General features: G+C 46.0%; 1 protein-coding gene across 1 annotated transcript in view; it reads right to left on the bottom strand.

The window, feature by feature from the left end:
* DPT (dermatopontin) overlaps nucleotides 1-20,200 on the bottom strand; it is a 30,836-nt gene extending 10,636 nt beyond the window's left edge. The window contains exons 1-4 of the mRNA XM_032945127.2: nucleotides 20,071-20,200; nucleotides 14,760-15,061; nucleotides 11,935-12,077; nucleotides 11,323-11,448 (exon numbers count right to left, since the gene is read on the bottom strand). Coding sequence (XP_032801018.1) covers nucleotides 11,323-11,448; nucleotides 11,935-12,077; nucleotides 14,760-15,059 — 569 coding nt within the window. The 5' untranslated portion in view covers nucleotides 15,060-15,061; nucleotides 20,071-20,200. The remainder of the gene's footprint in view (nucleotides 1-11,322; nucleotides 11,449-11,934; nucleotides 12,078-14,759; nucleotides 15,062-20,070) is intronic.
* Between the last annotated feature and the right edge of the window lie 267 nt (nucleotides 20,201-20,467).

The raw sequence follows: 20,467 nt of genomic DNA, 5'->3' as shown, positions 1-20,467 counted from the left end.
TGTGGTCAGATGAGACCAAAATGGAGCTCTTTGGCATCAACTGAACTCGCCGTGTTTGGAGGATGAGGAATGCTGCCTATGACCCCAAGAAAACCATCCCCACCGTCAAACATGGAGGTGGAAACATTATGCTTTGGGGGTGTTTTTTCTGCTAAGGGGACAGGACAACTTCACCGCATCAAAGGGACGATGGACGGGGCCATGTACCGTCAAATCTTGGGTGAGAACCTCCTTCCCTCAGCCAGGGCATTGAAAATGGGTCGTGGATGGGTATTCCAGCATGACAATGACCAAAAACACACGGCCAAGGCAACAAAAGAGTGGCTCAAGAAGAAGCACATTAAGGTCCTGGAGTGGCCTAGCCAGTCTCCAGACCTTAATCCCATGTTAAATCTGTGGAGGGAGCTGAAGGTTCGAGTTGCCAAACGTCAGCCTCGAAACCTTAATGACTTGGAGAAGATCTGCAAAGAGGAGTGGGACAAAATCCCTCCTGAGATGTGTGCAAACCTGGTGGCCAACTACAAGAAACGTCTGACCTCTGTGATTGCCACCAAGGGTTTTGCCACCAAGTACTAAGTCATGTTTTGCAGAGGGGTCAAATACTTATTTCCCTCATTAAAATGCAAATCAATTTATCACATTTTTGACATGCGTTTTTCTGGATTTTGTTGTTGTTATTCTGTCTCTCACTGTTCAAATAAACCTACCATTAAAATTATAGACTGATCTTTTATTTGTCAGTGGGCAAACGTACAAAATCAGCAGGGGATCAAATACTTTTTTCCCTCATTGTACAGGTAACCTACAGCTACACACAGCTACACACAGCTACCTGCTGGTACATAGCAGTACCTACAGGTAACATACAGCTACACACAGCTACACACAGCTACCTGCTGGTACATAGCAGTACCTACAGGTAACCTACAGCTACACACAGCTACACACAGCCACACACACAGCTACACACACAGTCACACACACAGCTACACACACAGCTACACACAGCTACCTGCTGGTACGTAGCAGTACCTACAGGTAACCTACAGCTACACACACAGCTACACACAGCTACCTGCTGGTACATAGCAGTACCTACAGCTACACACAGCTACACACAGCTACCTGCTGGTACATAGCAGTACCTACAGGTAACCTACAGCTACACACAGCTACACACAGCTACCTGCTGTTACATAGCAGTACCTACAGCTACACACAGCTACACACAGCTACCTGCTGGTACATAGCAGTACCTACAGCTACACACAGCTACACACAGCTACCTGCTGGTACATAGCAGTACCTACAGGTAACCTACAGCTACACACAGCTACACACAGCTACCTGCTGTTACATAGCAGTACCTACAGCTACACACACATCTACACACAGCTACACACAGCTACCTGCTGGTGCATAGCAGTACCTACAGGTAACCTACAGCTACACACAGCTACACACAGCCACACACACAGCTACACACACAGCTACACACAGCTACCTGCTGGTACATAGCAGTACCTACAGGTAACCTACAGCTACACACAGCTACCTGCTGGTACATAGCAGTACCGACAGGTACATACAGCTACACACAGCTACACACAGCTACCTGCTGGTACATTGCAGTACCTACAGCTACACACAGCTACACACAGCTACCTGCTGGTACATAGCAGTACCTACAGCTACACACAGCTACCTGCTGGTACATAGCAGTACCTACAGCTACACACAGCTACACACAGCTACCTGCTGGTACATGCAGTGCCTACAGCTACACACAGCTACACACAGCTACCTGCTGGTACATAGCAGTACCTACAGGTAACCTACAGCTACACACAGCTACACACAGCTACCTGCTGGTACATTGCAGTACCTACAGGTAACCTACAGCTACACACAGCTACACATAGCTACACACAGCTACCTGCTGGTACATAGCAGTACCTACAGGTAACCTACAGCTACACACACATCTACACACAGCTACACACAGCTACCTGCTGGTACATAGCAGTACCTACAGCTACACACAGCTACACACAGCTACCTGCTGGTACATAGCAGTACCTACAGCTACACACAGCTACACACAGCTACCTGCTGGTACATAGCAGTGCATATTTCACGTGGCTCTGCACTCTGATGTTGTAGTAGACAACATGTATTAAAAATGAGGCGTTGGAAAGTTGAAATTTAGCATTCAATTCACTTGAAAATATTAATCGTCTAACTAAAACTGTATAACTTCAGAATATTATATTGAAATTCTCTCATAATTATCAAATATTAAAAGTTATTAATTCTTCTTTCTTCCGCCTGATGACGATTGCTTGCGTTGCGATTGAAATGTCGAGATCTATTATGAATTTTTCTGCCCACGTGGTGACTTTACCCAAAGAACCAAAGAGTTTGGATTCCTGCAGTCACGGAAGCTTGAAATCAACATATTAAAAGTAATTACAACTATATAAACAATTTACTTTAAACTCTGTAGTCGAACGAAGCAAAATGAAGAGTACAATTATAACGATCACATATTCATTCCACAGAATGAAAAGCCCTGGTAGAATCATTAGAATCAAAATGCTCAATGACAATCGTTCAAAAAAATTACCAAAATGTATGCTTCTCCGTCCTCCCATGGAGAAGCAAAATGCTCCTTCAGGGGATGAATAGGGAGATCATGGATCTCTTCATCCTGTGGAATGGATATTCTATTCAGAAAAAGCTCCTCTTCGTCTAGCTAATCTCCATTTTCTTCGTTCGCGGTTACAACAGTAGCGTTCGCTTTCACTACAGACTGCCCAAGATAACCCGTCCTGTCTGTGTGACCATGTAATCACGACACAACAGTAAGTTCACGTTGTCGACATGCAGCGACTCTTTGTGGCCTGATGCGTTGGAGCGGAATAATAATTGATCCCCGCTTGTGTGTTACAGAGTCACTGACTGCATGACTAACAAGGCTAAGTATGCGCCACATTTCTTGCAAATCCTCTCGCTAAGCACGGGTTGTATTGACGGACAGTACAAGTCATATGGATAATAATAATAGGGTTTTTGATGTATAAGGTCTAATGATGTACACGTCATATGGATAATAATAGGGTTTTTGATGTATAAGGTCTATTGATGTACAAGTCATATGGATAATAATAGGGTTTTTGATGTATAAGGTCTAATGATGTACAAATCATATGGATAATAATTGGGTTTTTGATGTATAAGGTCTAATGATGTACAAGTCATATGGATAATAATAGGGTTTTTGATGTATAAGGTCTATTGATGTACAAGTCATATGGATAATAATAGGGTTTTTGATGTATAAGGTCTAATGATGTACAAGTCATATGGATAATAATAGGGTTTTTGATGTATAAGGTCTAATGATGTACAAATCATATGGATAATAATAGGGTTTTTGATGTATAAGGTCTATTGATGTACAAGTCATATGGATAATAATAGGGTTTTTGATGTATAAGGTCTAATGATGTACAAGTCATATGGATAATAATAGGGTTTTTGATGTATAAGGTCTATTGATGTACAAGTCATATGGATAATAATAGGGTTTTTGATGTATAAGGTCTAATGATGTACAAGTCATATGGATAATAATAGGGTTTTTGATGTATAAGGTCTATTGATGTACAAGTCATATGGATAATAATAGGGTTTTTGATGTATAAGGTCTAATGATGTACAAGTCATATGGATAATAATAGGGTTTTTGATGTATAAGGTCTACTGATGTACAAGTCATATGGATAATAATAGGGTTTTTGATGTATAAGGTCTAATGATGTACAAGTCATATGGATAATAATAGGGTTTTTGATGTATAAGGTATAATGATGTACAAGTCATATGGATAATAATAGGGTTTTTGATGTATAAGGTCTAATGATGTACAAATCATATGGATAATAATTGGGTTTTTGATGTATAAGGTCTAATGATGTACAAGTCATATGGATAATAATAGGGTTTTTGATGTATAAGGTCTATTGATGTACAAGTCATATGGATAATAATAGGGTTTTTGATGTATAAGGTCTAATGATGTACAAGTCATATGGATAATAATAGGGTTTTTGATGTATAAGGTCTATTGATGTACAAGTCATATGGATAATAATAGGGTTTTTGATGTATAAGGTCTAATGATGTACAAGTCATATGGATAATAATAGGGTTTTTGATGTATAAGGTCTATTGATGTACAAGTCATATGGATAATAATAGGGTTTTTGATGTATAAGGTCTAATGATGTACAAGTCATATGGATAATAATAGGGTTTTTGATGTATAAGGTCTATTGATGTACAAGTCATATGGATAATAATAGGGTTTTTGATGTATAAGGTCTAATGATGTACAAGTCATATGGATAATAATAGGGTTTTTGATGTATAAGGTCTACTGATGTACAAGTCATATGGATAATAATAGGGTTTTTGATGTATAAGGTCTAATGATGTACAAGTCATATGGATAATAATAGGGTTTTTGATGTATAAGGTCTATTGATGTACAAGTCATATGGATAATAATAGGGTTTTTGATGTATGAGGTCTAATGATGTCCAAGTCATATGGATAATAATAGGGTTTTTGATGTATAAGGTCTAATGATGTACAAGTCATATGGATAATAATAGGGTTTTTGATGTATAAGGTCTAATGATGTACAAGTCATATGGATAATAATAGGGTTTTTGATGTATAAGGTCTAATGATGTACAAGTCATATAGATAATAATACGGTTTTTGATGTATAAGGTCTAATGATGTACAAGTCATATGGATAATAATAGGGTTTTTGATGTATAAGGTCTAATGATGTACAAGTCATATGGATAATAATAGGGTTTTTGATGTATAAGGTCTAATGATGTACAAGTCATATGGATAATAATGTTGTTTTTGATGTATAAGGTCTAATGATGTACAAGTCATATGGATAATAATAGGGTTTTTGATGTATAAGGTCTAATGATGTACAAGTCATATGGATAATAATAGGGTTTTTGATGTATAAGGTCTAATGATGTACAAGTCATATGGATAATAATAGGGTTTTTGATGTATAAAGTCTAATGATGTACAAGTCATATGGATAATAATAGGGTTTTTGATGTATAAGGTCTAATGATGTACAAGTCATATGGATAATAATAGGGTTTTTGATGTATAAGGTCTAATGATGTACAAATCATATGGATAATAATAGGGTTTTGATGTATAAGTCTAATGATGTACAAGTCATATGGATAATAATAGGGTTTTTGATGTATAAGGTCTAATGATGTACAAGTCATATGGATAATAATAGGGTTTTTGATATATAAGGTCTAATGATGTACAAGTCATATGGATAATAATAGGGTTTTTGATGTATAAGGTCTAATGATGTACAAGTCATATGGATAATAAGGTTTTTGATGTATAAGGTCTAATGATGTACAAGTCATATGGATAATAATAGGGCTTTTGATGTATAAGGTCTAATGATGTACAAGTCATATGGATAATAATAGGGTTTTTGATGTATAAGGTCTAATGATGTACAAGTCATATGGATAATAGTAGGGTTTTTGATGTATAAGGTCTAATGATGAACAAGTCATATGGATAATAATAATAGGGTTTTTGATGAATAAGGTCTAATGATGTACAAGTCATATGGATAATAATAGGGTTTTTGATGTATATGGTCTAATGATGTACAAGTCATATGGATAATAATAGGGTTTTTGATGTATAAGGTCTAATGATGTACAAGTCATATGGATAATAATAGGGTTTTTGATGTATATGGTCTAATGATGTACAAGTCATATGGATAATAATATGGTTTTTGATGTATATGGTCTAATGATGTACAAGTCATATGCATAATAATAGGGTTTTTGATGTATAAGGTCTAATGATGTACAAGTCATATGGATAATAATAGGGTTTTTGATTTATATGGTCTAATGATGTACAAGTCATATGGATAATAATATGGTTTTTGATGTATAAGGTCTAATGATGTACAAGTCATATGGATAATAATTGGGTTTTTGATGTATATGGTCTAATGATGTACAAGTCATATGGATAATAATATGGTTTTTGATGTATAAGGTCTAATGATGTACAAGTCATATGGATAATAATTGGGTTTTTGATGTATATGGTCTAATGATGTACAAGTCATATGGATAATAATTGGGTTTTTGATGTATATGGTCTAATGATGTACAAGTCATATGGATAATAATAGGGTTTTTGATGTATAAGGTCTAATGATGTACAAGTTTTATGGAATCGACCGATGAGAATTTGAAGGTGCAAGGAAGGATGCCATCCACTTTCAAACTTTGTGCAACAAACAGAGATGGGAACTTATGCGATGCTCCGTCTGTTGTCCAAGCTGGAATTTTAAGACCTTCGCTTGTTTGAACAACTGGTAAAGGAGGAGGAAGAAATCTGTCTGTTACCACACTCAAATAGGAGCCTCTTGGTTTCAAACAGCACTTCTTGTCGGTGCATTTTACAATGTGTGTCAAGTGGTGGCTTGTTCATACGTGGACGTCGAACCATTTCTGATCTCTGGACAAGAGGTTTTGTTGCTGGCGCTCAGACTCTGTTGGCTCGATGTATTCAGCCACTGTCGGAAAATTATCGACAATCAACTGTGACCAAATTTCGGCTGGAGTGTTTCCTGCAAACTTAAAATTCTTCTTCTCTAAATCAACGTCGATGGGTAATACCTCTTTTGTTCAAATGACTACCGTAGGGGTGATGCGGTAATATCAATCCAGTAAGTTCCTTACTGAGTGGCGCCATTTTTCTCGCTTCTTCCTGGAGCGTTGGTAGCGAGGAATAGAGCGTCGAAGTTGGGCTGAAGAAAGCAGTGGACTTCAACCGAAATCACTTTGTGGTATCTCAGGTTCTCGGTCTGGGCCACCATTAACTGTCGACACTAAAATTGGTTTGACCAATCGATCAATACCACTCCTTGTAATGAAGTCAAACTCCTCGAGAGTAAGCAATGTTCCTAAATCAAACCCATGGCTGAAAGCTGTTGATGACGAGTGTTTACTAGATCTGATTGCAGTGTAGGTCGGTCCCGAATAACCAACAGCTACTTGTGTGTTTCCTAGACCATTAGACTGAATTTGGATTCCGGCATAGACCGAAGGAATTAGCTTATGTCCTGCGGCCACAACCCAGCCATGGTCAGGCAGACCGACTCTGTACTCGACGTGCATCCACAGTGGACTTTGCTTGTTAGCAGCGGTCAACCCCGTTGGAACACGAGCTTTTTCATCTTGACTCACAAAGCAAAACATCGTTCGGTCCTAGCATGGACGCCAACTCTCCCAAGTGCCGTACTGTTGCCGTACAAAACAAACCGTCGGTATGTTTGGCATGGTGATCGTTCTGTGTTCTAATGAGTTTCACAGGGAGCGTTGACACGTGACGCTGCCCTTCAAGACGGCAAAAGACGAAGGTAGAGCCCACTTCTACGGATTGTAAAGCCTTACATCTTCAACTGTTCAGTCAGCTGATGTAATGTGTTTATGCTTCTGTACACATCGCTCTGCCTTCTTTCATGCGATGCCGATCCATGCATAGCAATATCCACAATAGCTTCCAGTAATGAAGGCTTATCTTCCTCAATGTTCGGCCTACCAGACTTTGCCCTGACGTTCAGAGATGTGCGTAGGTCTGGATTATCTTCAAACAGATAATTTTATTTTATTTTCTTCTCATCTCTTCCTTTCTGTTCTCTTTTTTGATCACCCTTTTTCTTCTTCAACTGGTTTTCCAATTCAGTTCTTCTTCTTCTCTGTCAGTTCCACATCCAGTCGCTATGTAAGCATTCCACGTTTTTGGCGTTCGTACAAGCCGGCCAGATCAGAATTCAGAATGTCAATCTGTGACTACAAATGCAGCATGGGCTGTCGCAATTCTTGATGTTGCTGAATTGCTCGAACTCGGCGCTGAATCATCAGCCTGAGCATCGGTCACTTGTCCATCAGACTGCGATGCAGAATTCTGAGGTATTTCGACAGGCACATTTTTGGGGTTTTTTTTATTGGCAGATGATGTTTGTTTAGCCCTAAACGTAAGAAGTTCTCAATTTCTTGTGCTGGAAATCCCCTTTAATTCTTGCAACCAATGATCAACTTTAACTTGCAAATCTGTATAATTTTTTATTTCATTCCACTTTTTAACCAGTTCTTCTTGGCAAACCTTTCTGCTCTTTGTAGGATATGCCAGCACGTGCGCGTCAAAAAAGACACCGGTACATTTTATTTTTTATCCATCGTAGCGGTCAATTCGCTTCAACATTTTTTTTTAGATTTAATTGGCGTAATATAAACTTTAATTATTACATTTTATAAATGTTTTATATTTTAATGATGATTTGAGTTGAAAGTAATGGCCAGCCTGAATATTCTAAATAGATCGCGTTAAATTATTGAATTATTTGATTAGCTATTCTATGATTATTTGATTACTATGATTACTCAATTAACTCAAACTGAAACTGATACGAAGTATTTAAAAAAAAACATGAGCTAGTACGGAGCACCTTTATGGAAACATGTAAAAAACTACATTTAAATTATATGCGCAATTTATTTTATTTGTGCGAATGATTAGTTCTTGTGCACAATTCATTATTTTTTGCACATAAAATACTAAATCGTGCACACGATATACTGAATCGTGAGCGGTTAATATTTTTGTTTTCATTTCCATAAGGGAACTCCGTAGTTAAATCAAAGATCCTAAATGGTTAAATTCAGTCACTCATGGTTCATAGCAGGGCAATGGTGAACAGAAGCATCATGCCATTTTCTGGGTACAAAAAACTCAAATGTAATGGGGGAATAAAGAATCATGGAGGACGCGTTGGCCATTGTACGCTTGCCGAATGACGTGCATTCAGTAAGCACTCCATCATTCATTATCCCTCCATGCTCAAAAATGTCTCTTTGATATCTGTCCCCAAAAACTTTTCTCCCTAAATTATTATGTTATCATAACATAATAGTATGCAAATTGAATACTGATGTGAAAAATGTATATTTAATAAACAAATGTGTGTGATTTAAAATTATGTCGATTGATACGACAGGAATAATAGTACTTACGTTTTTAAAATTCTTATTCGAAACTATCAAGCGTTTTTAATACGACTGCTTTAAAAATGTAATTGCAGTTCCTTTTCCTGACGAAGTATTATTCTCTATAAAAGTGTGATGTAGTTTGACCTCCGGTTCTTATGTTTAACATTATACTACGATCTATACTATAAATAAAAGGTGACCTTCACACATTTAAATAATCAAAAAGTTAATAATTAAAATTAATCCAAATTCATGTTATAATCTTAGTTCTTTCGGTAAAGTCACGTTGAAGGGAAACACAAACGGTCGTCATCAACACCTGATGACGACCGTTTGTGTTATGGTCGAAACGTCGTGAGAATTTTTGTTGTTATATATATTTTATTATTTTATTGTTTCCCTTCAACGTGACTTTACCGAAAGAGCTAAGAATATGAATTACTGCAGTCACGAAAGCTTTAAATCAAAATCCAAATTCATGTCGTTATAACAATTATATTTATATTCTTGGGTCTTTCGGCAAAGTCACGTCGATAGGTCCAAAGAAAATAATAAAAACAGAAAACTATGCCAGTTTCACCGCAAGCGGTCGCCTTCAGGGAAAGATGACCGCTTACGATCGACAAGTCGTAGTTTTCTCTTATTTTCTTTGAAGCTTTCTACGCGGCGGTGACTTTACCAAGAGACCCAAGAATATGAATCCCTGCAGTCACGAACGCTTCAAGTCAATTCTATTTAATTAAGTAGAAGCTTGTATTTTGATTTAAAGTTGCGCATTTTGATGTGACGTCACATTTCCTCAAACCCCCCCCCCCCCTCGTCACAACATCGTCACAAATGTCTGACCCCGCCCCCCAGGTGCGTGACGTCATTTATGGACGGCCCCTAAAGGGGGATCACCGAGGGGATTCGGGGCTCCCTTTGGGGCTCTTCGCTGCCTGCTCTTTGTTGGTCGTGGAGCTTGAGCTGGGAATCGTGGGTCAGGGAGCAATGTGTGCTACAGCCCCGCTCGCTGGCTAACTCACACGCACATCGTCAACAGTCTAGGACGGTATAGCCACACTTAGCAATAGAATACAGTGATTAGTGAGTTGTTTATTAAACGCGTTGCCTCCGCTAAATACAGTAGTGCGTGCGCCTCAGTAATGACACACGACACGTGTGTCATTGCTGAGGCGCAGAGACACTTGGGTAACGTAGATAACGCTATTCTGAGACAACGTAACTCTCGCCTTCCAAGACTACAAGATGCCCACTCCAGGGTGATGAAGACGACCGCTCCGAGGTGACGACGGCAGTGCCCCCACTACAGCAGCCCAGAGCCCCGGTTCGGCCCGGCTCTTATCCCCCTCACGCCCGGCCACGCCCCTACTCCCGAACCCTCTCTCACCGCACCTGGCCCTGTCTGTCTCTTACAATTGACGACCGTTAGGTCACGTGCTTCCCCTCACGTGACCCTGTCAACGCTTCTCGCATCAATCATCATTAGCGACCACTTAGGTCTCACGTTACCCTACCGTGTCCCTGTCTGTTCCCGGTACGTTAATTAGTAACCATGGCCACGGGCAGCCGTACTGTCCCTTCATCACCCCGTACTGTCCTTACACATGGTGTGAGTGAGTGAGTACACGATGTGGTGAGTACACGATGTGTGAGTGTGTACACAGTGTGGTGAGTGTGTACATGGTGTGGTGAGTGAGTACACGATGTGTGAGTGAGTACACGATGTGGTGAGTACACAGTGTGGTGAGTAAGTACACGGTGTGGTGAGTGAGTACACGATGTGTGAGTGAGTACACGATGTGGTGAGTACACAGTGTGGTGAGCAAGTACACGGTGTGGTGAGTGTGTACACGGTGTGTGAGTGAGTGTACGGTGTATGAGTGAGTACACGGTGTGGTGAGTGTGTACACGGTGTGGTGAGTGAGTACACGATGTGGTGAGTACACAGTGTGGTGAGTAAGTACACGGTGTGGTGAGTGTGTACACGGTGTGTGAGTGAGTACACGGTGTGTGAGTGAGTACACGGTGTGGTGAGTGAGTACACGGTGTGGTCAGTGTGTACACGGTGTGGTGAGTGTGTACACGGTGTGGTGAGTGAGTACACGATGTGTGAGTGAGTACACGGTGTGGTGAGTGTGTACACAGTGTGGTGAGTGTGTACACGCACCAGCTGCCGTAGGGGCATTGCTTGAGGAATCGGCAGCAGTAGAACTGCCACTCGCGGTCCAACACCGCCTCAAAGTAGTTGCTCTGCACCCCGGCCACCACGGCTCCGTCCGAGCACAGCTGGTACCTGCCGCTCGCCACACACGAGGGGAGCCGATGAGACACCGACGGTAGAAAACGGTCCTCGACGGCAGCTGGGCAGCTCCTCGGGGTCGGATCGAGCCGAGTGTGACTCTGCGGCCGATGCGACCCCGAACGTTGAAGCCTGTCCAAAGTTTGCTGAAGTGGTACTCCGGATGAGACGCTGAATGTCAAAACCGGCCCTCGCCCCGTGAATAGCCGGGGAGCATAGGTTCGAGCGAAGTCTGACTCTGCTGCAGACACTGAAGGTAAGAACCGGTCCTCACCTCCAGACTGAGCAGTTCACAAAGATCACCCCCGTGCCTACCGTAGCACGTTGGGCTACGGTAGGCTGCAAAAGGAGTTCAATCTAAATACCGACTGGATGGGTTCAAGCGGAGCCTGGCTGTACTGCTGATGAGACCCGGACGGTAGAATCCAGCCCTGCCCCCCCTCCTCCCCCCCCCTTCACCAGCCCTGCCCCACCCCTCACCAGGGCAGCCCTGCCCGGTTGTACTCCTCCCAGAAGCACTCCCCCATGACCATGGCTGGGCTCTCCACCCGGCACTGGAAGCCCCAAAGGCGGTCCACGTGGTCCCGATGTGGGCTGTGCTCGCTACGCAGCTCGCTCAGTACCTGCGGGGTCCAGGGGGGGTCGGCGGGGACAGGGGTCAGGGGGTCCAGGGGGTCAGGGGGTCCAGGGTGGGAAATGTTCGTAAGTGGGAGAAGTTTGTAAGTGCGAGACGATCGTGAGTGCAAAATGTTCGTGAGTGTGAGACGTTCGTAAGTGCCTGTCGCTCATGAGTGTGAGATGTTTGTAAGTGAGAGATGTTCTTAAGTGGGAGATGTTCACAAGTAGGAGAAGTTTGTAAGTGAGAGATGTTCGCAAGTGTGAGATGTTCATGAGTGGGAGACGTTCATGGGTGGGAGACGTTCATGGGTGGGAGACGTTCTTAAGTCGGCGATATTCGTGATTGCATAATGTTCGTAAATGGGAGAAGTTCATAAGTGGGGGATTTTTGTAAGTGTGAGACGTTTGTAAGTCCTGGGCATTTGTAAGTGCAGGACATTCGTGTAGTGACTTGTAACATCACTACCGTGTGAGTCTGTACACACACGTGACGTCTCTACGTGTGGATGTGTGAATGACGTCACAGTCGGGGAGTCTGGACGCCGTCGGTCAGTGCCACGGGGGTTGTGTGAGGCCGTGGCACTCTGGATGAACCCGGCCAGACACGTGACCGGATCAAGGTGGGGGGCCCCAAGGGGACCTTGGGGGCCACGTGCCAGAAGCAGAGCCTTCTCGAGGGTCCGTGAAGGTGGGCGTGGCCTGGGCGTGGCCTGCCCACGCCGAGGCCACGCCCACCTTCTCGAGGGTCCACGAAGGTGGGCCACGTGCCAGAAGCAGAGCCTTCTTGAGGGTTCGTGAAGGTGGGCGTGGCCTGGGCATGGCCTGCCCACGCCGAGGCCACGCCCACCTCTCTCGAGGGTCCGCGAAGGTGGGCGTGGCCTGCCCACGCCGAGGCCACGCCCGCCTTCTCGAGGGTCCGCGAAGGTGGGCGTGGCCTGGGTGTGGCCTGGGTGTGGCCTGCCCACGCCGAGGCCACGCCCACCTTCTCGAGGGTCCGCGAAGGTGGGCGTGGCCTGGGTGTTGCCTGGCCACGCCCAGGCGCATATTCGCAGGCTCCGCACGAGGTGCGGGGCTGCCCGGGTCCGGGATGAAGACGCCTCATGAAGGGTGTAGCCAAGCCTCCCGTCAGCGTGGCCACGCGGTAGCCCTCCTGGCTTGGCTACGCCAGTCGTATCAGAGTGTCAGTGCTACAGAAAATAGTTCGCAAGTGCAAGATGTTCGCAAGTGTGAGATATTCGTAAGTGCAAAATGTTCGTATGTCCGGGACATTTGTAAGTGCGGGACGTTCCTAAGTGCGGGACATTCATAAGTGCGAGATGTTCGTAATTGGGAGATGTTTGTAACTGCGAACGTTCGAACGTGCGAGTCGTTCATAAGTGTGAGACATTCATTAGTGGGAGTCTTAGTAAGTGTGAAATGTTCGTAAGTGCAAGACGTTCACAAGTGCGAGACGTTCGTAAGTCCAAGATGTTCGTAAGTGCGAGACGTACGTAAGTGTGAGACGTTAGTGAGTGTGAGACGTTCGTAAGTGCGAGACGTTTGTGAGTGTGAGACGTTCGTGAGTGTGAGACGTTCGTGAGTGTGAGACGTTTGTAAGTGCGAGACGTTCGTGAGTGTGAGACGTTCGTGAGTGTGAGACGTTCGTAAGTGCAAGATATTCGTAAGTGCGAGACGTTCGTGAGTGTGAGACGTTCGTGAGTGTGAGACGTTCGTGAGTGTGAGACGTTCGTGAGTGTGAGACGTTCGTGAGTGCGAGACCTTTGTGAGTGTGAGACGTTCGTGAGTGCGAGTCGTTCGTGAGTGTGAGACGTTTGTGAGTGTGAGACGTTCGTGAGTGTGAGACGTTCGTGAGTGCGAGACGTTCGTGAGTGTGAGACGTTTGTGAGTGTGAGACGTTCATGAGTGCGAGGCGTTCGTGAGTGTGAGATGTTCGTGAGTGTGAGATGTTCGTGAGTGTGAGACGTTCGTAAGTGTGAGACGTTTGTGAGTGTGAGACGTTTGTGAGTGTGAGACGTTCGTAAGTGTGAGACGTTCATGAGTGCGAGACGTTCGTGAGTGGAAGACGTTCGTAAGTGTGAGACGTTCGTGAGTGCAAGACGTTCGTGAGTGGGAGACGTTCGTGAGTGTGAGACGTTCGTAGTGTGAGACGTTCGTAAGTGTGAGACATTCGTGAGAGTGAGACGTTCGTGAGTGTGAGATGTTCGTGAGTGTGAGACTTTCGTAAGTGCAAGATATTCGTAAGTGCGAGACGTTCGTGAGTGCGAGACGTTCGTGAGTGCGAGACGTTCGTAAGTGTGAGACGTTCGTAAGTGTGAGACGTTCGTGAGTGTGAGACGTTCGTGAGTGTGAGACGTTCGTGAGTGTGAGACGTTCGTGAGTGCGAGACGTTCGTGAGTGCGAGACGTTCGTAAGTGCGAGACGTTCGTAAGTGTGAGACGTTCATAAGTCCGAGGTGTTTGTAAGTGCAAGACGTTCGTAAGTGCAAGATGTTCGTAAGTGGGAGACGTTCTTAAGTTGGAGACATTCGTAAGTGGGAGACATTCGCAAGTGGGAGATGTTCGTAAGTGGGAGATGTTCGTAAGTCCGAGACGTTCGTATGTGTGAAACGTTCGTAAGTGTGAGATATTTGTAAGTGCAGAGGCACTTGTCGTACCGCAGACCCTCGACCCCGAGTCTCATCCCCTCACCTGCCCGGGCGGACACTGGAAGTAGAACCTTTGTCGGTAGACGTTCGTCCAGTGGGACTGGTGACCTCCTCCACCACCTCCGTAGGGGTCGTAGGGGTTGTAGGAACCACCACCGCCACCGTCACGGTCGTCATAGGCGTCGTAGTCCTCATCGTAGGGGTAACCCAGGGCTGGCTGAGGTCCGAACGCCACCACCACCGCCACCACCATCACCACCATTGCCAGGAGCGATGTTGGCATGGCTGGTCGGGCGCGCGAGGGTGGAGAGCGTGGAGGAGAGGTGAACCGAGTGGTGCCCATCGCTGTGGTTGGAGGAGATGGGGGTTGGGGGGTGGTGGAAGGGGCAGGGGCGGGTATAGGTGGTTACCATCACCACCATTATTATTGTTAACATCATTATCGCCACTATCATCAGTTCCATCATCATCAACATCATCGTTGCCATCAACAACAACCGCCATTTGCCACAAAGTGGTGGTGACGTCACCACCATGCTTTTGCCAGGCTATGTGCACCTTGAGGCCACGTGAAGTGTCGAACGCCCGCTGGCAGGAGGTCACGGGGCAGACCCAGGTGCCACGGGTCGAATGACTGAGATGACTGGCTGAGGCACCACCTGTGCACCCTACTGTGCCAACCCACTGTACTTCAGTCACCCGGCGCTCCGCTCTTTGTTCTGAGCGTCGCTCCTCCGCCCTCCGGTGTTGTTGGAGGGCGACTACCTCCAACTGCCCAGTAGCGTCCTTCACGAGCCTCCTCCACAGAGGCCGATCTTGACACCGCTGGTATCAATCATCGGCAAGTCCACTCAGCTCCACGTCCTCCTGTACCACGTCACTCCATCTCTTCTCTAGCCCGTGCCGCGCCCGTTTAGCCCCCTCGATCCGGCCAAACAAAAGCTGTTTCGGCATGCGGTGGCTGGGCATGCGGGCTACATGACCCAGCCAACGCAGCCTTGCCTGTTGGAGGAGCTCACCCATGGGACCGTGCCAAGATCTTTCTAGGATTTGTGAGCTCCTCACGCAATCCAGCCTGGTTAAACCCAGGCCAGCCTAAATGTTTCTATCCGGCGAAAATGTTCCATTAGGGGGGTCCACATTTCGCAAGCATAGGGAAGGGAGGGAATGACTGTGGCCGAGAAGACCTGAAGCTTCGTGCAGAGCAAAAAACCAGGTAGCTTCCACACAGCGTTATACAACCGATGAAAAGATAATGCCGCTCAACTGATTCGGAGTGAGACCTCTGCTGTTAAACTGGAGCCGGTCATAAGCACACTGCCCAGATATGGGGAACTCTCCACTCTCCACAACTGCCCCATCACCAATTGGGAGTTGTGGGGGTGGAGTGTCCGATGGTACAAAATACCCTCGCAGGTGCTTAGTTTTGGTGGGGCTGATGGTAAGGCCCCACCTCTTAGTGGCACGCTCCAGGTTAAGCAGCCTCCAACTCCGAAAGCACGAAGAACAACCCAGAGCCCAGGCCTACTGATGGTATCATAGGCCTTGATTAGGTCAATAAAGCAGAGATGTAGGTCTTGTTGGAATTCCCTACACCTCTGCTGTAGCAGATGGAGAGAAAATATGGCATCCGTGCAGGATCGCCCTTTCCTGAAACCGCATTGGGGCTCCGCAAGCCTCTCCTCAGCGTGCCTAGCAAGGCGATGTTGAAGAATTCTTGCCAGGACCTTTCCCGGCACACTGAGTGAGATGCCCCTATAGTTGATACAGTCTGTGCGGTCCCCCTTGTTAAAGAGGGGGACCACCAGGGCATCCTTCCATTCCTGTGGAACCCGTCCAGTGGTCCAGACTTGTTATGATGCCATGTAAGGCAGTCTGTGCACAAACGTCACCCTCCCTCAGAATTTTGCTTGGGAGATCATCTCTGCCCGCTGCCTTTCCTGGTCTCAGACTCTGGATCGCCTTCAGTACTTCCGCAACAGATGGCACCTCAGCCAGCCACTCACAGGGGGTAACTTCTTCCAATATTTGAGGCACCGCAGCCTCAGCAGGGCCATCTCCATTTTGTCCCACGATGTTATCCAGGCTGAAAGATGTCCCCTCCCCCAGGACCTCACAGAAATGCTCAGCAAATCTGCAAACCTGTTCCTGGGGGTCGGAGATTGGATCACTGTTCCTTCCCCTAATGATGGTAATAGGTGTGGCGCTGCAGGTGACTATTTGATGAAATTAAAGAGCGATGTGTGATCGCGGGCCACTGAGGCAGACTCCATCTCCTCAGCAACCCGCCACCACCACCCATCCTTGCAGCGCCTCACGGCTCTCCGAACCTCCGAGCGAAGGCTGCGGTAAGCCTCCTCATTCTCTGACGTGGGATGCTGTAGCCGATGAGAGTGGGCCTGTCGCTTTTTCTCAGCCAGCTTGAACACCTCCTCTGTCAGCCAGGGTTTCTGGGGTGGTCTGAACTGTATACCAAAAGCAGCCATTGCAGCTGCATGAGCCACAGTCCTAAACCTCGCCCATTTCCCCTCCACATCAGCAGGAGTTGGGGACGATGCCAACCCCAGCCGCAAGCTATGATGAAATTCTCGCTTGCAACTTTCAACAGCTAGCTGAGACCATGCCACTAAGGGTTTGAATGGAGTCCTGGGTGTACACCCATCACCGGAGTGGAAGAATGGCAGGCGCATCTTACAGATGACTAGTCGATGGTCAGTGGGCAGATCAGCTCCACGGTAGGTCCTGGTGTCAAGGACATGGGTTCGCATCCGCTGTTCCATCACTATGTAATCCAGCATATGTTCTTGCTTGGACCTGGCATGCATCTATGATGTTGTGTGGATGCGCCGATGCCAGAACAGCATGTTGGTAATTACAAGCCCATGGGCTGCACAAAAATCTAGTAGCCTCCTACCGTGGTTATTGAGCTGATCTGGCCCATGCTTTCCAATCACTCCAGACCAGGTACCAGCATCATGACCAGCTCGGGCATTGAAGTCACCCAACATGATGACTCTATCCCGAGGTGCCACTTTAGCCAGCACCTGTGACAGGAGGTCATAGAAGGCATCTGACGCATCGGCTTTGCCTGCATCCCTCCACGGATGTTCGTCTTCGGTGGGGGCATTAGTAACCACGACCACCACTCCTCGCCTCCGGTTGATGGGAAGGTGAGCCCAAAGTAGCCTGGGGCTTACAGCTTCCCACACCTCACCGCCACACTCCCACACCCCCTTCATTCTTTTGTTCAGAAGAAGAGACACTCCCAGTTGTTTGGCAGTCTCCTGCCCCGAGTAGAGAACTGTCCACACCTCATGGTGGCAGCAGCCAGAGCCGGTCCACCGGACCTCCTGAATGCCACAGAGATCCAGGCAGTACCGGTCCAGCTCCCGACAGAGGAGTGGCAGCCTCTCCTCCACAGTGAGCGTTCGAACATTCCACGTGGCCACACGTAGTGGTTTGTTGTTGTTTCTGGAGGAGCCCCGAGGGTAGATATTCAATCTCCTGGCTCCGCCAAATGGGGTTTGGCCAGGATACATCATAGACCCCTGTCCCCCCGGGGCCTCCGGCACAAGCTTATTAATAAAATGTAGTCTTCGTGGTTTAACGGTAAGTTAATTGAAGGTAGAGGGGTTACCAGCCCCACGCACCCGTCCAGAGCCCCCATTTAGCCGCTGTTGTAGTCACAAGCGCCATGAGGAGAAAGGCCAATCTGAATTCGCCCTCCCACCACAGCACTGACCACGACAGCGTTGCCCATCCGGCACCACAAGGAGGTAGGGGGTTGTTTTGCCATCACCACCACCACCACCATCAACATCGCCACCACCATCACCACTACCATCAACATCGCCGCCACCACCACCATCATCAACATCGCCACCACCATCACCACTACCACAACATCGCCACCACCACCATCATCAACATCGCCACCACCATCACCACCACCATCAACATCGCCACCACCATCACCACTACCAACAACATCGCCACCACCACCATCATCAACATCGCAACCACCATCACCACCACCATCGCCATCACCATCACCACCACCATCAACATCGCCACCACCACTATCATCAACATCGCCACCACCACCATCACCACCACCATCAACATCGACACCACCATCACCACCACCATCAACATCGCCACCACCACCATCATCAACATCGCCACCACCACCATCAACATCGCCACCACCACCACCATCATCATCACGACCACCACCACCCTTATTTCTATCATCATCGTTGCGGTTATTATCATTATCACCACTCCCATCACTACCTTCATCATCACCATCATTAATACCATCATCACCACCACCATCACCACCATCATCATCATCATCACCATTATTACCATCATCATCACCATTATTACAAACATCACCACCATCACCACTCCCATTAATACCATCATCATCACCATTATTACAATCATCATCACCACTATTACAAACATCACCACCATCACCACTCCCATTAATACCATCATCATCATCACCATTATTACCATCATCATCACCACTATTACAAACATCACCACAATCACCACTACCATTAATACCATCATCATCATCACCATTATTACCATCATCATCACATTACAAACATCACCACCATCACCACTCCCATTAATATCATCATCACCATTAATACCATCATCATCACCATTATTACATACATCACCACCATCACAACTACCATTAATACCATCATCATCACCATTATTACAAACATCACTACCATCACCACCACCACCATCATCACCACCATTATTACAAACATCACCACCATCACCACTACCATTAATACCATCATCACCATTATTACAAACATCACCACCATCACAATCCCCACTCCCCACAAGTTTATTTTTGGGTTGGATAATCCAACCAATGAATATTATTGGTCGCTAAAGCTTACGTGTTAAACATCCCCACTACCATCACCACCATCACCACCACCATCACCACCAACACCAACACTACTATCAGCACCATCAGCACCATCGTCAGCACCACCATCACTGTCACCGCCACCGTCATTAATCACCATCACCAACACTACTATCAACACCATTATCACCATCACCACCACCATTACCACCATCACCACCACCATCACCACCACCACCATCATCACCACCACCACCATCACCACCATCACCATCACCACCACCATCATCACTACCACCACCACCATCACCATCATCACCACCACCATCACCACAATCACAACCATCACCACCACCATCACCACCATCACCATCACCACCATCACCATCATCACCACCATCACCATCATCACCACAACCATCACCACCATCACCACCACCATCACCTTAGGCGCGGCTCTCCGAGAGTCTGGCGAAGTGAAGTGAGACGTGGAGTGGAGGTTCATGAATATTCATAAACTCACACAGACTTACACACACAGACATACACACTGACACACACACTGACACACATACACTCACACACACTCACACACACACTCACACAGACATACACACTGACACACACACACAGACACACACACACTCACAGACACACACACTGACACACACACACACTGACACACACACTCACACAAACATACACACTGACACACACTCACACAGACACACACACTGACTGACACACACACTCACACACACAACAACAACCGCCATTTGCCACTAAGTGGCGGTGACGTCACCATGACGCTTGTGCCAGGCTATGTGCACCCTGAGGCCACG

This window comes from Petromyzon marinus (genome assembly GCF_048934315.1).
Source record: "Petromyzon marinus isolate PM22_M1 ecotype Great Lakes invasive population chromosome 70 unlocalized genomic scaffold, UKy_Petmar_22M1.pri1.0 chr70_unloc.1, whole genome shotgun sequence".
NCBI lineage: Eukaryota > Metazoa > Chordata > Hyperoartia > Petromyzontiformes > Petromyzontidae > Petromyzon > Petromyzon marinus.
Note: the sequence above shows the minus strand (reverse complement) of the source record. Positions and strands in the feature narration are given on the sequence as shown.